At 38.8% G+C, this 19,330-nt stretch overlaps 1 protein-coding gene across 1 annotated transcript in view; it reads right to left on the bottom strand.

Moving 5' to 3' along the window:
* SLC44A5 (solute carrier family 44 member 5) overlaps positions 1–19,330 on the bottom strand; it is a 125,093-nt gene that overhangs the window by 64,533 nt on the left and 41,230 nt on the right. The window contains exons 3-4 of the mRNA XM_037043854.1: positions 16,836–16,909; positions 180–264 (exon numbers count right to left, since the gene is read on the bottom strand). Of these exons, the coding sequence (XP_036899749.1) occupies positions 180–264; positions 16,836–16,909 (159 nt within the window). The remainder of the gene's footprint in view (positions 1–179; positions 265–16,835; positions 16,910–19,330) is intronic.

Here is a 19,330-nt window from a genome sequence, read left to right as displayed (position 1 = left end):
CAGGCTTTCCTTAAGAATTTCATTCTTTTTTTAAAATTTATTTTATTGATTATGCTATTACAGGTGTCCCATTTTTTCCTCCCCTTTATTTAAGAAGTCCGGTAAAATTAAGGTAAAAGTGGTTTCTAGGTTCTAGCTTAAACTGTAAAATAAGACAAAGCAAAGGTGGCCATACTCACTCATTGGGGGTGCCCTTCTGGCCGCAAAAGTGGCCCTTGCTGTCTGTAGGATAAGCCACTCTCCTGGGGTCGCCATGTACCCAGGCTGCAGAAACAAGAAAGGACAAGCACTCCATCAGCAACAGCTGACTGAAAGCAGTTTGATTTGAGAAACTGGAACGCACCACTGCCACACACTAACCTCTCCCCTCAGCCACAGAAGATTATTGATTTTCTCCAAAGAGTAATTTCTTAATGAAAAGTAAAACAAAATATGGATGAATCAGTCAGAAGGCACATTTCTCTTATTCTCTCAGTGTTCATCTGGGTTAAAGCCAAAACATGAGGTAATGTACTTAGAAAACGACATTTATTAAAATGTGAATTAGAGGGCACACTACAAAAGCTTGCTTGGCTGGAAGTCATTTTTCCTAGGGCTCAAAACTAAATGACTTCATAGTAGAGCTAATAAATTTACAGTAAAATATGATGTAATGCTTTTGGGTTATGCATACGTTAAATATCCTTAAAAATTCAAAGAAATGAAACTACAATGCCCAATGCCAGTTGACTGCCTTTTTAAATGATTTTATGTGACATTAAAAAAGGTGAACAGTAGCTACTTCAGAGGCAATGTAACAATAAATATTTTCTGTACATGTTGTCTGATAATCTCAAAGCTTACTAAAAATATCTAATGTTCCCAAACTTCATGAAAACTGAAGATTCGGTTCTCTTTTCTCTGAAGACACTAGGCTCAACCTCATACAAACCCATTACTCTAATTTCCAAAAATTATACACTTGACAGCTAGACTACAGAACCATGGACTGTAACATGTGTGAACTAAATTGGGGGATACTCCCTAATTCTAACTGAATGCTTCAGACTTCTTCAGTTTGACAAATACAGGTTCTAAAAATCTATGAGATGTGTGGTCATCTAATACTCGGGCACGGAAAATATACCCCTTTGTTCCTTTAACATTTATTCAGCTATCTCCTTACCCACATTTATTGGATTTGACAGTTCATGTTATAATTCAATAACCCTTAGATAAATAGACAGTGTGACTTGGAAAGATAAAAAAATCAATTCTGAATGAGAATTGTAATATGGTAGAGAAATTTTTCTCAATAATTTTTCTCATCCATCCAATCCTTTCCTTTTAGTATCTAAGTGCCCAGGAAAGTCCCCTTTGTCTAATTCTTTCTTAAATGTCATGGAGGCCAAATTGGTTCCGTCTTATAATACTTTCTTATAAAATCTGACTCATCCAGGCAGCTCTCCACCGCCACATCTTCCCATTCTTATTTCCCAGAATAAAGAAAGTGGATGATAAATAAGTCATTTAAATGACATCTAAGCATTTAATATCTATGTCTCCAGACACTATTTTATTAAATTCTGTTTTAAGTCTTAGTTCATCACATTTTGGCTACACCAAAGAAAGAGATCTAATTTTGCCTGACTTTATTTCTTATGTTTATCTTTACCCTGAAATGCTCTATTGCTTTTTCATATAATTATTAATTTAGAAATGGGCCCTTAAGCATTTGGATTGCCAGGTTTGCTACTTAATATATTTATGACCCTGAACAAGCCACTCAATTGTTTTGAGTCTTGGCTTTCTAATTTGTTACTGAAAATTAGGTAAAACAATACCAAGCCTCATAAGAATGTGGAGAATGTGAAAGAAGACAGGGAAAGCAGAATGCCTGCCATGCAATGCGAACTCAGTAATGTTAGTTCCTGTCTTATCTGGGTTTCACCAAAACCAAACACTGAAACAAGGATTTGGATGATGGTAGTTAATTTAGGAAGGGATTCCTGGAAGCTTCAGGGGGAACGAGGAAAGGGAGCCAGAGAAGGGGCGAAGCCAACAAAGGACATGCTAATGAGGGGGATACTGCTGTGGGCAGCACTACCTCCACCCTGCTGGGACCTGTGGAGGAACCAAGTAGAACATGCTTGTCGGGGAGAAGGTACAACTGTCTGCTGTAGCCCCTGGCCAACCCAGCGGGGCTGAGGGGGGCGGGGCATCAGCAGCACCTGCTATTGCTTTATTTTCCCTTTGTATTGTCAATCCATTAATCAAAGAACTTGACAAGACAGGTATGTATCCTGTACTAGAAGTCAATTCCAGGAGAGTTTACCTCAAAGTTCTCAAGAAACACATAAAAAGGAAAGAATAAAGTTTGTAGAAGGCTTAGAGAAGAAGTGGGATCTGAGAAATACTGAAAAAATGCCTAGGATTTAGACAGGCATCTAGGAGTAGGGAAGAATTACAGATTGAGGGAGTAGCACACTAGCAAAAGCTTCAATTTATGTAATTGCCCACAATGCGTCGTCAAGTACCACGCTAAATGGATTAAATCCATTGTCTCATTGGAGTCGCACAATAACTCTAAAACAGAGTCTCTCAATAACCCTACAAGGTAGATAACTAAATTTCATAGGTAAGTGCAGCTCAGACTTTTATTTACTTCTCAAGATCACACAGCTTTTAAGTGGCGTAAAGAGAACTTCAAGTCAGGCGTGTTGCTCTCTGAGGCCCGTGCCTGAACCACTAGACTCCAGTAGCTCTAATGCTGCCCACTAAAGGATGAATTAGGAATGAGCTTGTTAACAGTGGGAGACGCAACAAGGATATCAGCTACCTGAGGATCAGCAGTATGTTGGACACATATGCCAAGAAAGGAGACGCCACAGGTACTTTAGGAGCCTTTGTCATTTGAAATGAAGAGCTATGCACTTAGCTGGAGAGGGAGAGTGATTGGGAGGGAAAGGATGCCTGGGGACAGAGAAGAGAGAGACAAAGATAGAAGTGCCGAGGGAGGAATGATCCTCCTTAATTTTGCAGCTTTGAATTGTGGCAGGTGGCTGTGTTTACTAGCTGCTGCTACACCTCTTCCTGCAGCCTCTGGCACAGGAGTCATACTGCAGATGGTCTGTGTTTGAGCTGGAACACCAGGTCTCTGATCTGAAGCTGCGCAGACCAGCTCAGCCGCATCCCCCAGTCAAGGGTATTCAGTTTGCTTTATTTGCCCCAGAGAGTCTACATCTCATCCACCTCTCCTGGAGGAATAGGGCAGGAGGAAAAAAAGACCTGCCGCAGGAGTTATTCTGCCCATTAGTAAACCAAGGGGCTTTTCATGTGAATCTAGAGGACCTCTTACATTTTACTGCCTTTCTTGGAATTTCTCTATTCATGGAACTTCTGGAACTGTGTTGTCTAATAAGATAGCCACTAGCCACATGTGTCTACTGAGCGCTACGTGTGGCTTATCTGAACTTAGACCTGCTGTAACTACAAAATGCACATTAGAGTTTAAAGATAGCATGAACAAAAAAATGAATGAAAACATTTTAATAATAAAATGATAGTTATAGTTAACTAAATAAAATACATTATTAAAGTTAATTTCTTATCATATTTTTAAAAATTTTCCTTCAGCAGAGCTACTAGAAAATTTGACTTACATGTATAATGCACATTATGCTTCTCCTGGACAGAGCTGTCCCAGAATATTTCCCCAGACATGTCAAGGTCTCTCATATACAGTGATTAATAGTATCATAGCATCGTGGGTTTGTATGTCAGCCCTTCTCCAACCCTACCATGTGCCACAAATATTTTTATAACAAGTATTAACAATGCTCCTTTTGTGATCTTGAAATAGTATGCACATATACCATAAGTCATCTACACATATAATTTATTTTTAAAAATCAACAAAATGCCCTAACTATAATACACACAAGAAATAAAAAGAGAGCAATTTTTAATTAAACAGTATGCATATAAATAGATAAATGCTCACTTGTGATTAATCTAGAAGACATAGGGAAATAAGTCAGGTGCTTGCACCTATAGATAGAATCACTGAATGTGGCAGCTGTAATTGCAAGGGTGCAGGTGTACCATGTGGGAGGCTCAATAACACAAGTGCTGTTGTCAACAATATTAACTTTCTAAAATGGCACATTTTAATAAATTCTAACAAAATGTACAATCTTTCTTCATATTCTTTTGGCATCTATTAAAGCTATGCAAAAATAACATTTCTAATTTTAAAACAGAAGTTCAAGTAGTTAAAATCACGTCACCTACATGAGTGGAACGTGAGACAGTTGGGCAGGAAGTGTGGCCATTCTCAGCTGTGCAGAATGGTCCCAGGGACTGTAAGACTTCTACCCTCCCTGGCTTCCATCCACTAAGAGCCAGCAGTGCCCCCAAATATCGTGACAATCAAAAAGTCGACTCAAATTTTCTGAAAGACCTCCTGGGCAGTGATATTGCTTTAGCTGAGAGTCACTGGTTAATTCACACTCTCAAAACTATCAAAAAATATACAGGTTTTTATACAGACGAAACATTGTCTTGTCTTTTCTCCCTGATTTTTTGTGGAGTATGTGCTAACAGGGAGTTCTTTCTTATATTTTAATGTTATTTAGTATTATTCAGCTTATCACCATCTGCAGTGACTATCAAATATGCCCATAAGTTATTTGACATTTTTCCTTCAAAAGATGATGTTTTAAGTCCCTGTTTTTTGAGTGTGGACTAGACTTAGTGACTTGTTCCTAATAAATAGAATGTGGCAGAAATGACCTACCCAATGTCATTTCTGGGTAGGTCATGCACGGTGTCGCAGCTCCTCTGTTTTCCCTCTCAGATCACCAGCTCTGGGGGAAGCCATACGACGTGAGACGACACAGTCCCACAGAAGAGCCCACATGATTGCCAGCAGTCAGTGAGAACTGAAGTTTCCCTCCAACACCCGTGTCAGGGAGCCCTCCTGATTGGAGGCCTTAGGCAAGCCTTCAGCTGGCTGCAGCCTGGGTTTCCATCTTGCCTGAAACCTCATGAAGAACTTGGGGCCAGAGCCATCCAGTAGGCCGTTCCCAAGTTCTGAACACAGGCGCTGACATAAAAAGTTTATTTCGCACTGCCAAATTTAGGAGTAATTTGCTATGCAACAACAGACAACTAATCAACCTATAGTTTTAAAAAATCTTTTATATACTGGAGAGAAACAGTTGAACCATCTCTTTTTAATGTAAATATTCATAACATTTATTTTTTTACAGAACGGTACTGTATTTATTTATATCATAAATTTACACCACCTGTTTATAAGCTGGATGGTCTGTCAGCGCTTATATCAGTGTTATCTTACATGACACACAACACCATAGATTTTTAAAAAATATTCATAATATTTAAACCTTTTTTTCTCTTTATGTTTTTAACTTACAGCTACAATTGTAGAATTTTAGTAATTGTTGTTTCTTCACTGTATAATTTAATATGTATTGCCCTTGACTTGATTTAAAATATTCCTTAGGGCCTAACCAATGATAGAGTATCTGATACCTATATACGTTAATTCTTACAAGAAAGTTAACATTAAAGCATTATCTTAAAGTACCAGTCTAGAATATGGCCAAATTCCTAGTCATTCATACTGAATTGTTAATTATCATTTTCCTATTCATTGCCATTCACTCACTAGACCTTACCTGTGATGGATACATAAAGACTCTGAGGCTGTAGAGATGACCACATCAGTATTTAGTGTAATAACTGTTCCGTAATTGACACATTCTCCCTGAGGGAACTACATTATCATGCTGATTGGTCAGTGCAGAGGGAAATGGTTTCTGAAGAATGATAATGAATTCTTTCATGGCTTAACCAAGCCATGACCTTAATTTTAGCTGTTTTTTACGTTACAGTCTATAAAACAAATAAAAGCAGCCTCTGCCACCTTGGGTGTAGCAGTTTACCTAACAAAAACTTGGCCTTTGCCAATAAACAGAAAACACCAGGGGCATTTACGTCCTCTCGCAGGGAGAGTACTGCGTCCTCACTATCTCAGCTTTGTATGACTGCCCAGCTCTTGGTCACAATTTTATCTGTAGAGTTTGATAGTACTCTTACTCCACTCCACAGGATACCACACTGATTCTTTACATTGATGGCACCATGCCGATAAGATCTGGAGGCTACTGGATAGCATGTGATCTTCATACCTTAGACAAACAATGTATGTTAATGGATGAAAAATAAATCTCATGAAAATACAATGGTCTTTCGATAAAGACCTGAGGAGCCCGGTGGTGGTATCTCCTCCAAAGTAAATGGTAAGTTGCTGCACCTTTATTTGCTGCTGTTAAGAAAGAGGCACAACACTTTCTGCCTGCCGGATTTGAGCAGGACCCAGAGAAATAAAACGCTTTTCACATAATCCCACACAAGCAGTTCTGCCACTAGGTCTATATGGCAGAATGGACTCAATGGTGCTTGAAATATCAGAGAGCAGAATGCTGTGTGGGGCCTGTGGTAAATGCCTGTTATAGAACCACAGTTTCAGGCTCCTGGGATTTTGGAGAAAATCCACATTCTTTCAGCAAATAACCGTTCTTTTGAGAAGCAGCTCCTGGACCCTGAATGATCACCCAATGACATAAGAAGCCCCTCGTGAATGGAGTGTTATCTGATCCATCAGTCCTAGAGTTAGTGGTGCCCAGCAGCACACCATCACTGAGCTGACGTGGTATATTCATTCAGTGCTTGTGAGGTGGAAAAGGCAGCAGAAATTTTCACTAGAAGGCTGCTCACAATAACAGCGTGTTGATTCCTGAGGCACTGCTTTAACGCATCCCTACAGCTCGAGGAAAGGTCCCAGATTTATAGGGGGCGAAGGAAGATCTGTTGGCACCCATCAGGGGACATTTTTCTAGTTACTTCCTTTGACTGGAAGAAGAGATAACCTGAATCACTTATCTATTCATTGACAGAGGCCAGTTTTTGGACCACATTGTCATAGACCAGAAAAGAAAATGATTAAATAATGAATGGCCAGAAAGTTTGCTAAATAACTAGAAGGACCAGCCTCAAAATGACCCCAGAATAGGAAGATACTGATGTCTCATGTGGCTGCTGATAGTAAAGACCCATCTGCAGAGGCATCTTTTCGTCATCAGACGGAAACGTACATGTTCAATCATTTTATGAAAAAGTAATTGTGACCATAGGGATGAGATTATGATTGGGTTTTCATAACATGGACCTTCACTCACAAAGACTGGCCTGGCTCCTAACAATGCTGACGTGACAAATTGGCAAAGTGGAGGGCGGACACTGACCCCAGCTCCCCAGAAGCAGCCAGCTTTGCGGGACAGTGGGATTCCACATAAAGATCTAGTTAAAGTACTCTTTAGACAGCAATACTTTGTGAGGACAGGTCGCTATTGTCTAGAATACAGCAAGGTCGTGGCAGGAAACACACGTTGTTTGTTCACGCATAACGATTGCAGAGACTTTAATAAAGAGGTATTCACAAAGATATGGGTAGAGGTTTGGGACACAGAGAAGAGTTGGTGTAGAGGCCAGCAACAACAGGGAGCCATTTTCCGGCCTGAAGGGGTGAGGGAGGGAGGAGGTGTCTGTGTCCAGGGCGAGGAGCCAAATGGAAAGAGCTGACTGACAGGACTTGGAGCCTTAGGTAGAAGGGTGCACCAGCAAGAGTCAGATGAATAAACTCCATGGACTCACCCTCTTACCCTTCCATCTATTGCTGATGCTTCTCAAGGACCAAAACAAATTAGATGCCACAGGACAAAAGAACCTGTTGATGTAACTCTAATAAATTATATGCCAGATTCTCAGGGGACAGAGCAGGGTAAAGAGAGGGTAGAGAGAGATGGAGGAGGTAATGAAAAATGCGCAGCCTATAGTCTGAACAAATGACCAGCTTATTGAAGGATAGAACTTTTAAATATATTCAGCAAGAGGTATAGGACTTTATTAAAAACAACAAACAAACAAAAATAACTAGAAATACAAGACTTTCAGATTCGTTTTTATCATAATTTACTGTCACATAGGATAGCAAAAAAAGAGCAGAAAGATATGCATTCTAAATTTTGGAGTCTGTGAAACAGAAGGGATCAGAGTAGTAGGCAAAATATGGGACAATGTATATTTTGAAAACAGATTTACAAAAAAACTGACATAGACTTGAAAGGAAATAGGCAAATAATCAAATAAACCAAGACACTAAATCAGGCTTTTTACATCTTTGTTGTTTTAATATGAGACTGATTCTATGCTGACTATTTTAATATACTTTCTCTCTTTAAAAAATATTTTATTTATTTATTTTTAGAGAGAGGGGAAGGGAGCGAGAAAGAGAGGTAGAGAAACATCAATGTGTGGTTGTCTCTAGTGCACTGCCTACTGGGGGCCTGGCCTGCAACCCAGGCCCTGACTGAGAATTTAACCAGTGACCCTTTGCTTCACAGGCCCGTGCTTAATCCACTGAGCAATACCAACCAGGGATGACTGCTATAATATGCTTCTTATTCCAGTTAATCTAATTTGATATTAGTCTACCTCTATTAACAACCTGTTCAGGGTTTTTATTCACATTAGAAGATAATGTTTTTAGGGTAAAGAGGTGTTTGGAAATAATGATGACAGAAATGTATTCATTCTTTTCTTCATTCATTCTACAAATATTTGTTACAATCCTGACAAGCACTACCAAGGAGCAGTTCATGGGACAAAAAGGCAAATGACCAAATGAGGGAGGTCAGGCATGATGTCCCTGAAGAAGTAATGCAGGAGCAAAGGCCTGAAAAATAAATGGAGGCACAAAAAGGCTTCCATCGAAAGGACTCTTGGACAAAGGCCTTGTGAGGGATGGGGGATGATGGTACTGGGGGTGGAAAGGAAACCCATATGGTACATGCCCCGGCTGCAGTATGGTTCCAGATGCAGATGGAGAGGCAGTATCTTAGGTATTTTCTATAATGAACTACAGGAAGATTGTTTTAGCATAATGTTGTTGCCAGTTCCAGCCATGCAATCCACAGAAAAGGTTTTGTTCAGGTAGGTCCTTCTCTGTCTATTCAAATTTTCCTTGAAACACTCAAGGTCATCTGCATCCAATGTCACTCATCTTAGTGTTTATTTGCTGAATTGTAGCTCTAGAATTGTCAACACTCCCTTGCTTTAAATGAAAAAAGAGCTCTCATCATTCCTAAAAATAGATGTAGTTTATTATATCTGAAAATGCTACATGTAGTGTTCATTAGTAATACCTACTAGTAAACACACCCTTTTAAAAAATGATCCATAAAATCTTTTGAGATCTTCCTAGACAAGAAAAGCCCAAAGGAGTTACTATCTGACATAATTTTATTTATTCTATATTATAAACACTAACTGAAGGAAACACTAAACCTGTATTAGTAGGTGTGGATTATCATACAGGACATGCTCTTCTCTTTAGTGGTACATAATACAGGCTAACTCCGCAAACAATTACTGAATGTAAATCACACACACACACATAGGCAAAACTATAGCTATCAGATTGTTTATGATTTTTGCTTGCAAAAGAACACCTGCTTCTCACTTACACCCCTAGTGCCATTTTTGACTTGCTGCTTTAAGCCAATTATGTGTGGAATTGGGGTAGAGGGAGTAGAAGGAGGGAGAGAAAAGCATTAGCCCCAGGTCAGAGGGTTCTGGTCTGAGCCCTCCCAGTGACTCTCATCACTTAAAGAGTCCCCCTGCGTTTTCCTTAGTAAACAGAGGCAGTGTGCACAGTGGTGAAGAGCACCGGCTTCAGACTTAAACCGCCTGGGTTGCTGGTGAATAAAACCAAACTGACAAAGTTACACAGCAGTCAGTACCAATGAGGACTGATCATTTTATCCCTCGAATTTTCTCACTGTTATAGAAATAACTTTAAGAGAACACTTTAGGTGAAAGCCTATGCATGTGTGTAAGAAAGAAAGAAAAGAGAAAAGAAAAATTACTTGTGAAACACTCCTGTTTGGGTAATCACAGCATATAAGCAAAGACTGGGGAGAGATGGGTAAAAACTTCACTCAGGCATCTTTTCCTTTCACTCGTATCAAGGAAATGTGCGTCACTGAAGTACCAAGAGCAAGTACCATTATCTAGTATTATCTCTCATTTCAAACACTTGCAGAGCATGTTCCTGCCGTGCTCTGGGGCTGAGTGAGAAGCTGCAGCCGTTAAAAGCCCCTCTGTCAGGGAGAAAACGTGATTAGAACAAGTGCTTGCACTGACGCTTAAAAATTAACTGCAAATCTGTTTGGGGCAGCTAAGGCATTCCCTAAACACTTGCTGGTTGGGAATGCTGGCTTTCAAATTATTATTTTGTACCCCTTAAAGGTACATTTTAACTGTTTTAATATGTGAGGAACAGGCCTGCCACATTGTGCTTATGGCTTTTTAACACACGCAATTTACAAATGCAATGAAGCGGATAATAGGACACACGATAGCAAATTTGAAAATCTGTGTTGATGGCCCTGCTGCCGTCGAAGCATTTTTGCAAGCAGCGCTCTACCCAGTTGCCTGGGTAAGAAAAATGTTGTTTATGACTTCACAGGTGGCCTCTGCCACCCAATGGTGAGGTTAGGGTCATGTCCTTGAGCACTATCTGTGTCCTTCTCACATCTCAGGTCCTTGAGACGCCTGAGCATCTCTCTCAGGCTAGCAATATTCCGCTTGAAATCATCTGGAATGCATGTATTCAGCAAACTGCAACAGTAAAAATCTCACTCAGCACCGAAAGAAATCTGTTCAAGCAACAGTCAAAATGAAATGCTTCCTTTTTACAGTGAAGACTTCCAAACCCCAAAGAACTATAGATATGTAGTTTAATTTGTAAACAATTACCTATTTTTAAAGGAGGCAAAAGGACATTTAATACTGGCTCCATTATCTACAAATATAATAATTTTTTCAAGACACTGACTAGAACAATTTAAAAAATGATGGAAGCAAAGTTCTTTAGATCTCTTACATTTTTATTTGGAGAAATTATTTTACTTTGCTAAGACAATGTTTCCAAGCTGGAATCTAATAGGNCCTATGCCTCCATCTTGGCGGAAGTCCGATATGTAGTTTAATTTGTAAACAATTACCTATTTGTAAAGGAGGCAAAAGGACATTTAATACTGGCTCCATTATCTACAAATATAATAATTTTTTCAAGACACTGACTAGAACAATTTAAAAAATGATGGAAGCAAAGTTCTTTAGATCTCTTACATTTTTATTTGGAGAAATTATTTTACTTTGCTAAGACAATGTTTCCAAGCTGGAATCTAATAGGTTGGCTCATGTGACAGTTCCTAAGCAGACTAGAAGCATAGTGTGCCCTGACTGGTGTGGCTTGGTGGGTTGGGCGTTGTCCTGTAGGACCTGGGGTCACCAGTTCAATTCTTGGTCAAGGCACATGCCTGGGTTACCGGCCAAGACAGCTGATATTTCTCTCTTACACTGATGGGTTTTTTAAAAACATCGCTTTTTTTTCTGTTTTAAAAATTATTTTATTTATTTTTAGAAAGAGGAAGGGCGGAAGAAAGAGAGAGAGAAAAACATCAATGTGTGGTTGCCTCTTGTGCATCCCTTACTGGGGGCCTGGCCTGCAATCCAGGTATGTGTCCTGACTGGGAATCTAACCAGCAGCCCTTTGGTTTGCAGGCCAGCACTTAATCCACTGAACCACACCAGCCAGGGTTGATGTTTCTCTCCCTCTTTTCCTCCCTTACTTCCCTTCTCTCTGAAAAATAAATAAAATCTTTAAAGAAATAAATAAAAGCATAGTGTGTGACTTCCTGCCATAGTCACTCTCCATCACCAGCTTTCCTTAGAGTGACATTTAGAATCATAACACCAAGGTCACAAACTACAACAACAGAATGCTTGGTGAAGCATAAATTAATTTTTTAAAATTATATTCATTTGTTTATTAGAGAAACTGTTAACTGCTTCTCTGGATAGACAGAATCAAAAAGTCATCTTGGAATTATCTGTGTTTTACAAAAGATCACCTTTTTAAAAGTATGGTTTCTCCCATTCTCATACCCCTTGGGATGGGGAAAGCCAATTTGTTCTGAGAAGGAAAGGATAAGGTCCCCAACTTTCCTCTCAGAGATTTCAACTTAGGACAGAACCGACTGACCCTGAACTAGATCTGTAGGCCAAACAGAATATAAAAGCCCAAAAGGGAAGTTGCCTTGAAAGCAGAAACTGGGCTGGGACCCTGGCTTCACATCCGGGCCTGAGAGTAGGGACTGCCTACTGACACAAGTCGCACTTTGGGGACCGCTCACCAAGCTTAGTGTGAAGATGTCAAAACTCACAGACTCGGATCCCAGCATTAGAAACCACTGCAGTGGTGGAACGATCCTGCTGAGCAACCAGCAGAGAAATGATACCAATGGCATCAGCTAAAGTGTCAGAGCACCAGCAGACTGTAAGGTCTCTCTCCCCACCTAGAACTGGAAATAAGACTGTTCTCTCCTTGGCATTTGAGGCAACTTACAACAGGGAAGACAATGAAAGTCTGGGTCTCGGTAAGCAATAAATGGAAAAGTAGACATGTGGCTGTAGTATTACCCCCAAACAATGAACATAGACTTTAATAACAGAAATGATAGGGTCAAGTTTGACCACATTTAATTACCATTTTAACTATTTTCTTTATTCTTCTTCATTTCATGAGGTATTTAAGACTGAATTACATAAATTTACTTCTTTCTGTACTTGGTACTTTCAGTCATACTATTTCCAGGTGCCCATGATGGCCTTTCTTTAATGCTTCTTACTGATCTATAAATTACCTGCATGTCAAGACCCTTTACTGGGCCACTTTGCTTTAGCTCATTTCTCTTTAGGAGAAGCAACCCCAAGCCTCACCAAATTCAAGGGGAAGCGGCACAGACCTGACTTCTCAAAGGAAGGAACGGGAGAGAATTTTCAGGTATGTGTCAACATTACCCGAGTCCAGCCCCTGACGAGAACATTCTTACATCACCTTCGCAATCCAATACAATATGCTGACCCTCTCCTGAGACCCTTGGGAAGCTCGGGCTCAAGGTCTGGCTCTCATTGCCTCATCTATGTCAGGTCTGGGTACAGATGAAGCCCTTCAAAGTCGGTTCCTCTCCTAAAAATGATCTCATTAGCTAGATCATCGAATTCATTAGGTACATTTCTCATTTCCCACATTACCACTGGCAACAGTGTGCCAAACTTCCCTCCTCCTTCCAATTCCACTTTCCTCCCTTTCCTTTAAATTCTCTCAACACTCTCAACATTCTCACCACCCAAAGTGCTTCCGAACCTGGCTTCAAAACCATGCCCATGTTTAAGTTTTATTAAACCAGGTGCTAAATTTTGTTCTGCTTATCTATTGTGGCTGCACACCAACCACCTCCCCCCCTGCCACGCTGCTGCCATCCAATCTACTAGCTTAATACAACAATTCTATTTGGCTCATGATTTTAGGAGTTGGACATTTGGGGAAGCCTTAGGCTGGCCTCTTGGGATCTCGCATGCAGTCAGATGTTCACTGCGGCCTCAATCATTTCAAAACCCTACAGGGCTGACAGTAATCATCTACCCCTGGGAGTTCAGAGGAGCCTGTTGACCAAGACCCCTGTGCATGGCTTCTTCACGTGGCTTGGGCTTCTCATAGTCTGACCGAGTTCTAATCTAGTTTGCATTGATTCGCTTTTTTTTTTTTTTTTTGCTAACTTCCTAGTGTCTCAACTAATAGTGATAATTATTCCTAAGGAGAATTAAAAAACAAAAACAAACTTTGGACCTGAATTCGAAATGCTTCCTAAGTGAAAACAACAAGAAAATAACTCACTGAACTGGAAATCCATTTGAAAAGAAAAACGAATTATTGCATGTTAAAATTGTGCTATTATTGTATATGTAATGTTAGCACAAGGATAGCAAGAAACAATTTGCATAAGAAATACTCCTATTCTTTTTTTCTAGTTAGCGAATAATTGAATAGCAACCATCAGTGAAGTAGGACAAAAAAAGGGCTATTATTATAGGTGTTTGTTAGATCTTACAAGGAGATTTGATTACCTTCTACCCATAATCCACTTCACCCACTTGAACAGAGGTTCTGCTTTTCATCAGTCAAATGTCAAGTGCCTTTGTTGCATGCCAGCTAGCCTCATTCCACATGAAGGGCAAAAACCAGTTTTTCCTCAGCAGAATTTGTGAGGAGCATAGCTGTTCTAAGGTAAAACGTGGATTAAACATAAGCCTAAGAAGGTCCTGACCTAACAAAATAGCTAAAGATGGCAAACAACTTGTAACACCAGTGAAACTGACTTAGCAACATCTTTTCTCATACATTCCCTCATGGTAAAAATTTCTTTGGGGAGAAAATGCAGACAATTGTAATTGAACAACAATAAAGTAATTTGTTTAAAAATCTTTAAAAAAATTTTTAGACTCCTGGTGACCTCTGCCAATCGTTTTCCTTTGTTCTTCTTTTAGCCCAACATTGGAAACAGTCTTGCGAGGCTATTTGCATTTCAGGGAAACAAAATATATGTATTTAGTAAACTTGGTGAGCCACTCATTTTAATCAGTGGCCACAGGATTGATTTGGGGGAATCACTAAATTAATTCTATGTGGAACACAGCTTTGCTTTGAGGAACACTTATCTTCTGATTTCCTTGGACGAATTAAGGCATTTACAGACTGAATCTGGAGACACTAAAGGGAAAGGGGCGTTTCTCATCTTGTACCAGAGGGAGAATGGTAGTGCTCCCAGCCCTTGCCTCCCCTGTCTCCACGGGACAGAGAGTGGCAGTGGCTTTCCAGGCTCCTGAAAGGACAGAGGAATTTCTCTGTGGATTAAGCAGACTGGCTCTGAGATAAAGAGGAGACACTTACTTGATTATGCCATAAAGCCTCTTAATGAAAAGATTCTGGGCACAGTATGAGATCCCTATGAAGTTCCTGTATACATTCAAACTATAATACCCCAAATTATGGGTTGCCATAGAAACAATAGAGTAAATTACATTTAAAGGCAATTTATTAAAATTCAGAACCACACAGTAGCATAGGTACTGTCTAGTACTATTATGTAGCATTATTGGCATAGCTGAATATTATTTCATTTACTTCTCACAAAAGCTCTGCAAAGTAGGTAGTGTTGCTATATTTCACAAATGAGAAATCCGAGGTGAAGAAACTAGCCCAAGCCTGCCAACTAATCTGCCTGACATCCATATCTTCTTTTTCTCATGCAACAAATTTCAATTCTATAGCAAAAAGTAAAAACAAACAAAAACTTATGTTGACAAGAAAATGTGTCCCAAAGTTAGAGAAGCTGCAATTCCATTAGTTGCATAACAGAAAATTTCATTTTATTAAAACATTCAATTTATGGATGGTGTATTACGCTAAAACTACATTGCTGTTTAGACATTAAAATAGGTTAAAGAAATACCAGAGGAACCGTCTAAAGGCCATAGAGTACATTAGTTTTGAGATTTATGTTTTTTTAGTCTTCTCTCCTTTCTTATCTTCCTGCCGTGCTTTTTTAATTTTCCAGTTCAGACTAGTTTTTGCATTGTATTACTGAGATGATCTTCTGGAAATTGCTTTCAATTGCTGTTCTCAAAGTATTTCTTTTAGTGGAAGATGGGACTGAAAAAGCAGGGAAGAGTATTTTCCATCGTTCCCTGGGTAGGCACAGCCTTCTTTCTGCTAATACATTTTATCCACAGTAAGTCCAGGCATTAGTTCCTGGCATTAGAAGTTATTATCTGACTTATACAGCTCCCACCCTAATAATAATATATTCAGATTTCCTAGGTCAACATCCAAAGGAAAGGACTGAGAGTCTCTGGGGGGAAATGTAATAAATTCATATGCAATTGAAAAAACTTTTTATAGAAAATATTCATACCGTTCCTTTGGTAATTTTTTAAAAAATCCAAATAAAGGATCTCTGTCATTTTTCCTTTTTATTTTCACTTTCATAGAAAAATCGTTAACCTAACAATAAACAACAGGATATCTCTTTGAAGTAGGCAAAGACAATAAGACTTCTTACCTGTCGATACATTATCTGATGAAATTCTTTTTTTTCTTTCTGCTTTTTTATTCTGCTACATGACCTTAAATTTATTTTATCATATCACAAAATAGTTTTGTTTGAAAGAAGACTGAAATTACATTAAACATCTTTGTCCATATTTCTTCATATTTTAGGCTCTCCTTTCTACTACTGTTATCATAATACAGCCCCCCCTCCACATCCATGGGGGATTGCTTGCAGTACCTCCATGTACGAGAAAACCCATGGATGCTCAAGTCCCATGAATAAAATGGGGTATTATTTGCATATAATCTATGCATATTCTCTCCTACTCTGGTGGAACTCCTGATAATTTCTCCTTCTTTTAAATTTTCCTACAAAAGTTACCTATCTATTACCTCAAATGATCTAGGCTCTAGTTCTTATTAGTAAATAGTAACATGAACATAATTAGCTGCTTAATAAAATTTCAAAAGTAAAAATGATTTAAAAGAAGCCATAGCTTTTCTTTCATCCTTTATCATTGTATTTACTTAACCAAGTTGGGCTTTCCTTGGAGAAACTACTTTGTGATTCTTTTTCATTGCATCTGCTAACCCAGTGAGTCCTGGTGAGCCACATTCTCTCCAGAAAAGATAAGAGTCAAAAATAAGATGGCTTTGGGAAGAAAATGATTAATGTTAAAAATATGATCTTGACTTAGTTATTCCATTGGCAAATGTTAAAAAATCTTCTATACCTGTATTTACTCACCTATCAGTCCTAAAAGAATGTAGCCAATGATGAACAGTATGAAGATTATGCAGCACAGAACGTCTGTACAACCCCTAAAGACAAAGAAAGAATAAAGAATTAAAAGAGGTACATGATGAATTCTCATTTACTGCACAAAATAGAACAACATGCCATTTTATATCCAATAATTCTGAAAGGTAGATCACATGTATTCCTGCAAGCAAAGACTCTACAGCAATCAAGGAGTCATAATTGCATGACTAAAGAAGCTCCCCCAGAATTCTTAGTATTTGTTCTTTCTTGGTTTTTATTTGTAAAAATGTTTTTAAAGATAAGATCATACCAACATTAAGCAATGAGCCTTTATCAGAAACTGAGATTTAAACTATTTGATTTTATAATTTTCCTCTTCATGCCTCCCCAACACATGGTATGTATATAAAACAAATCAGCTCTTAGCCCTGTCTGGTGTAGCTCAGGGGACTGAGTGCAGGCCCATGAACCAAAGAGTCACTAGTTCAATGCCAGTCCCAGTCAGGGCACATGTCTGGGTTGCAGGCCAGTTCCCAGCAGGGGACACACAAGAGGCAACCATACATTGACATTTATCTCCCTCTCTCCTTCCCTTCTCCTCTAAAGATAAATAAATAAAATCTTTTAAAAGTCATCTCTTTTCTATTCCTCCCTGTCTCTATTTTTTCCTACATACACACTTAAGGACACTATTGTTAAATGAAGGACTAACTACATAAATTTTCTATGGGAAGTAGAGTTACAACTATTCTTACTACTCAAAACTAATTTTCACAGCCATCCTATAAGCTAGATATCATCAAATTAGGTTTAGGAAAATTTGGCTCATAGACATTTAGTGATCTGCCAGGACCCATCAGGGATGCTTGAGGTTTTCAACTAAAGTATTTCCTACCCCAAATTATAGCTTGTTCAGCTTCTAAATGGTCTAGAAAGTAAAAGCTCTGCCCTGAAAGTGAGAAACAATGCAACATTCTGTATTTGAAACTTAATGAAGAATCTATTAGTAAAGAAAAAAATCAATGTCTTTGACAGGATTAAAAACTGCATGTGAGAAAACTCAGTTAAAAACTTCCTCTTCAGGGCAAATGGACATGCTCTACTAATCTAGCACAAGCAGGTTGAAGTTACACACTATTTTTAGCAGTGTAGTAGTAATAATAATAAATAATAATTGGACAGTAACAGACACAGTTATATCTTACATTGATAAAGCCCTATTATACCTTTACTGCTTTCATTGTTAATTTTCTAAGAATACCGCTAGGTTGTTCATGTATTCAAGTGAGTTAATTTACCTAAGGTCTGAGAGAGAGGTAGTTACAGAGGCAGGCAACTATCTAGGTCTCCAAGGCTAAACATTTTTTATTTAGTTGTTATGATTAAAATTTTTGTAAAGATTCAAATTAGCCATAGGTGAAAGTCCACACACATCCCTACTACCCCAAAATAGGAAATGCACCTTTCGCAAAGGTATTTATGGCCAATGCATACACAAACTATTATTTGTTTAAGTCCAGTTTTGACCCAAGAATTTGGGTTGTATTTAAAGATTATAACAAGAATAATAATAAAATGAGAAGAAAACAGAACTCCAGTTATGGATTTTTTTGTTTTGTTTTGTTTTGTTTTGTTTTGTTTTGTTAACAACTATTGAAAGCAAAAATCTGTGTGGGGGTGAAAAAGGCATCTCTGGTTCCTGTGCGTTCTGACACACACTAATCAAGATCAGGTTCTCGTTCTGTTCTGAACAGTTGTTAAATAGCTCAGCACCTAATAAGAAATGCCTGCGGGTGAGGAGCTAAAGGAGAGAAAACTAGAACACGAGAGTGCTTTAATTAGAAGTCTTCCTGTTGTCAAGGCCCTTGTGTGTGATCATAACGACCAGGAGAAGGGAGAGATGGATGAGACCAGATGCACAAGCCAGGTTACATATCCACATGCTTATAGTTGTATACTTACATTATATATAATATATACTGTAATGCACATTTAATTTTTATTTATTTACTTTTTTAGAGAGAGAGGAAGGGAGGGAGAAAGAGAGGGGGAGAAACATCCATGTGTGGTTGCCTGTTATGTGGCCCCCCACTGGGGACCTGGCCTGTAACCCAGGCATGTGTCCTGACTGGGAATGGAACCAGTGACCCTTTAGTTCGAAGCCCACGCTCAATCCACTGAGCTACACCAGCCAGGGCTGTAATGCATATTTATAATGACCTAATTTTACATAGTATTATAATGTTATATATGTGTAATTCATAATGTATTAAGCACACGAAGAGATAAACATGCATACTAGGAAGATGAATGAAAGAAACTTTGCCAATTTTGAAAGAATGAGCACTAGGAAAGCAGCAGGGCACAAAAGAAAGTTGATACAAAAAAAAACCCACACTCCCCAGCTACAGACACTGATGAATGGGCCCTAGTTGCAGTTACGGTTCCATATGGAGTATTACACTACCATTTCTACTTCT

This window comes from Sturnira hondurensis, unplaced genomic scaffold (assembly GCF_014824575.4).
Source record: "Sturnira hondurensis isolate 20B ecotype Veracruz unplaced genomic scaffold, ASM1482457v3 Scaffold0000648, whole genome shotgun sequence".
NCBI classification, from domain to species: Eukaryota; Metazoa; Chordata; class Mammalia; order Chiroptera; family Phyllostomidae; genus Sturnira; species Sturnira hondurensis.
Note: the sequence above shows the minus strand (reverse complement) of the source record. Positions and strands in the feature narration are given on the sequence as shown.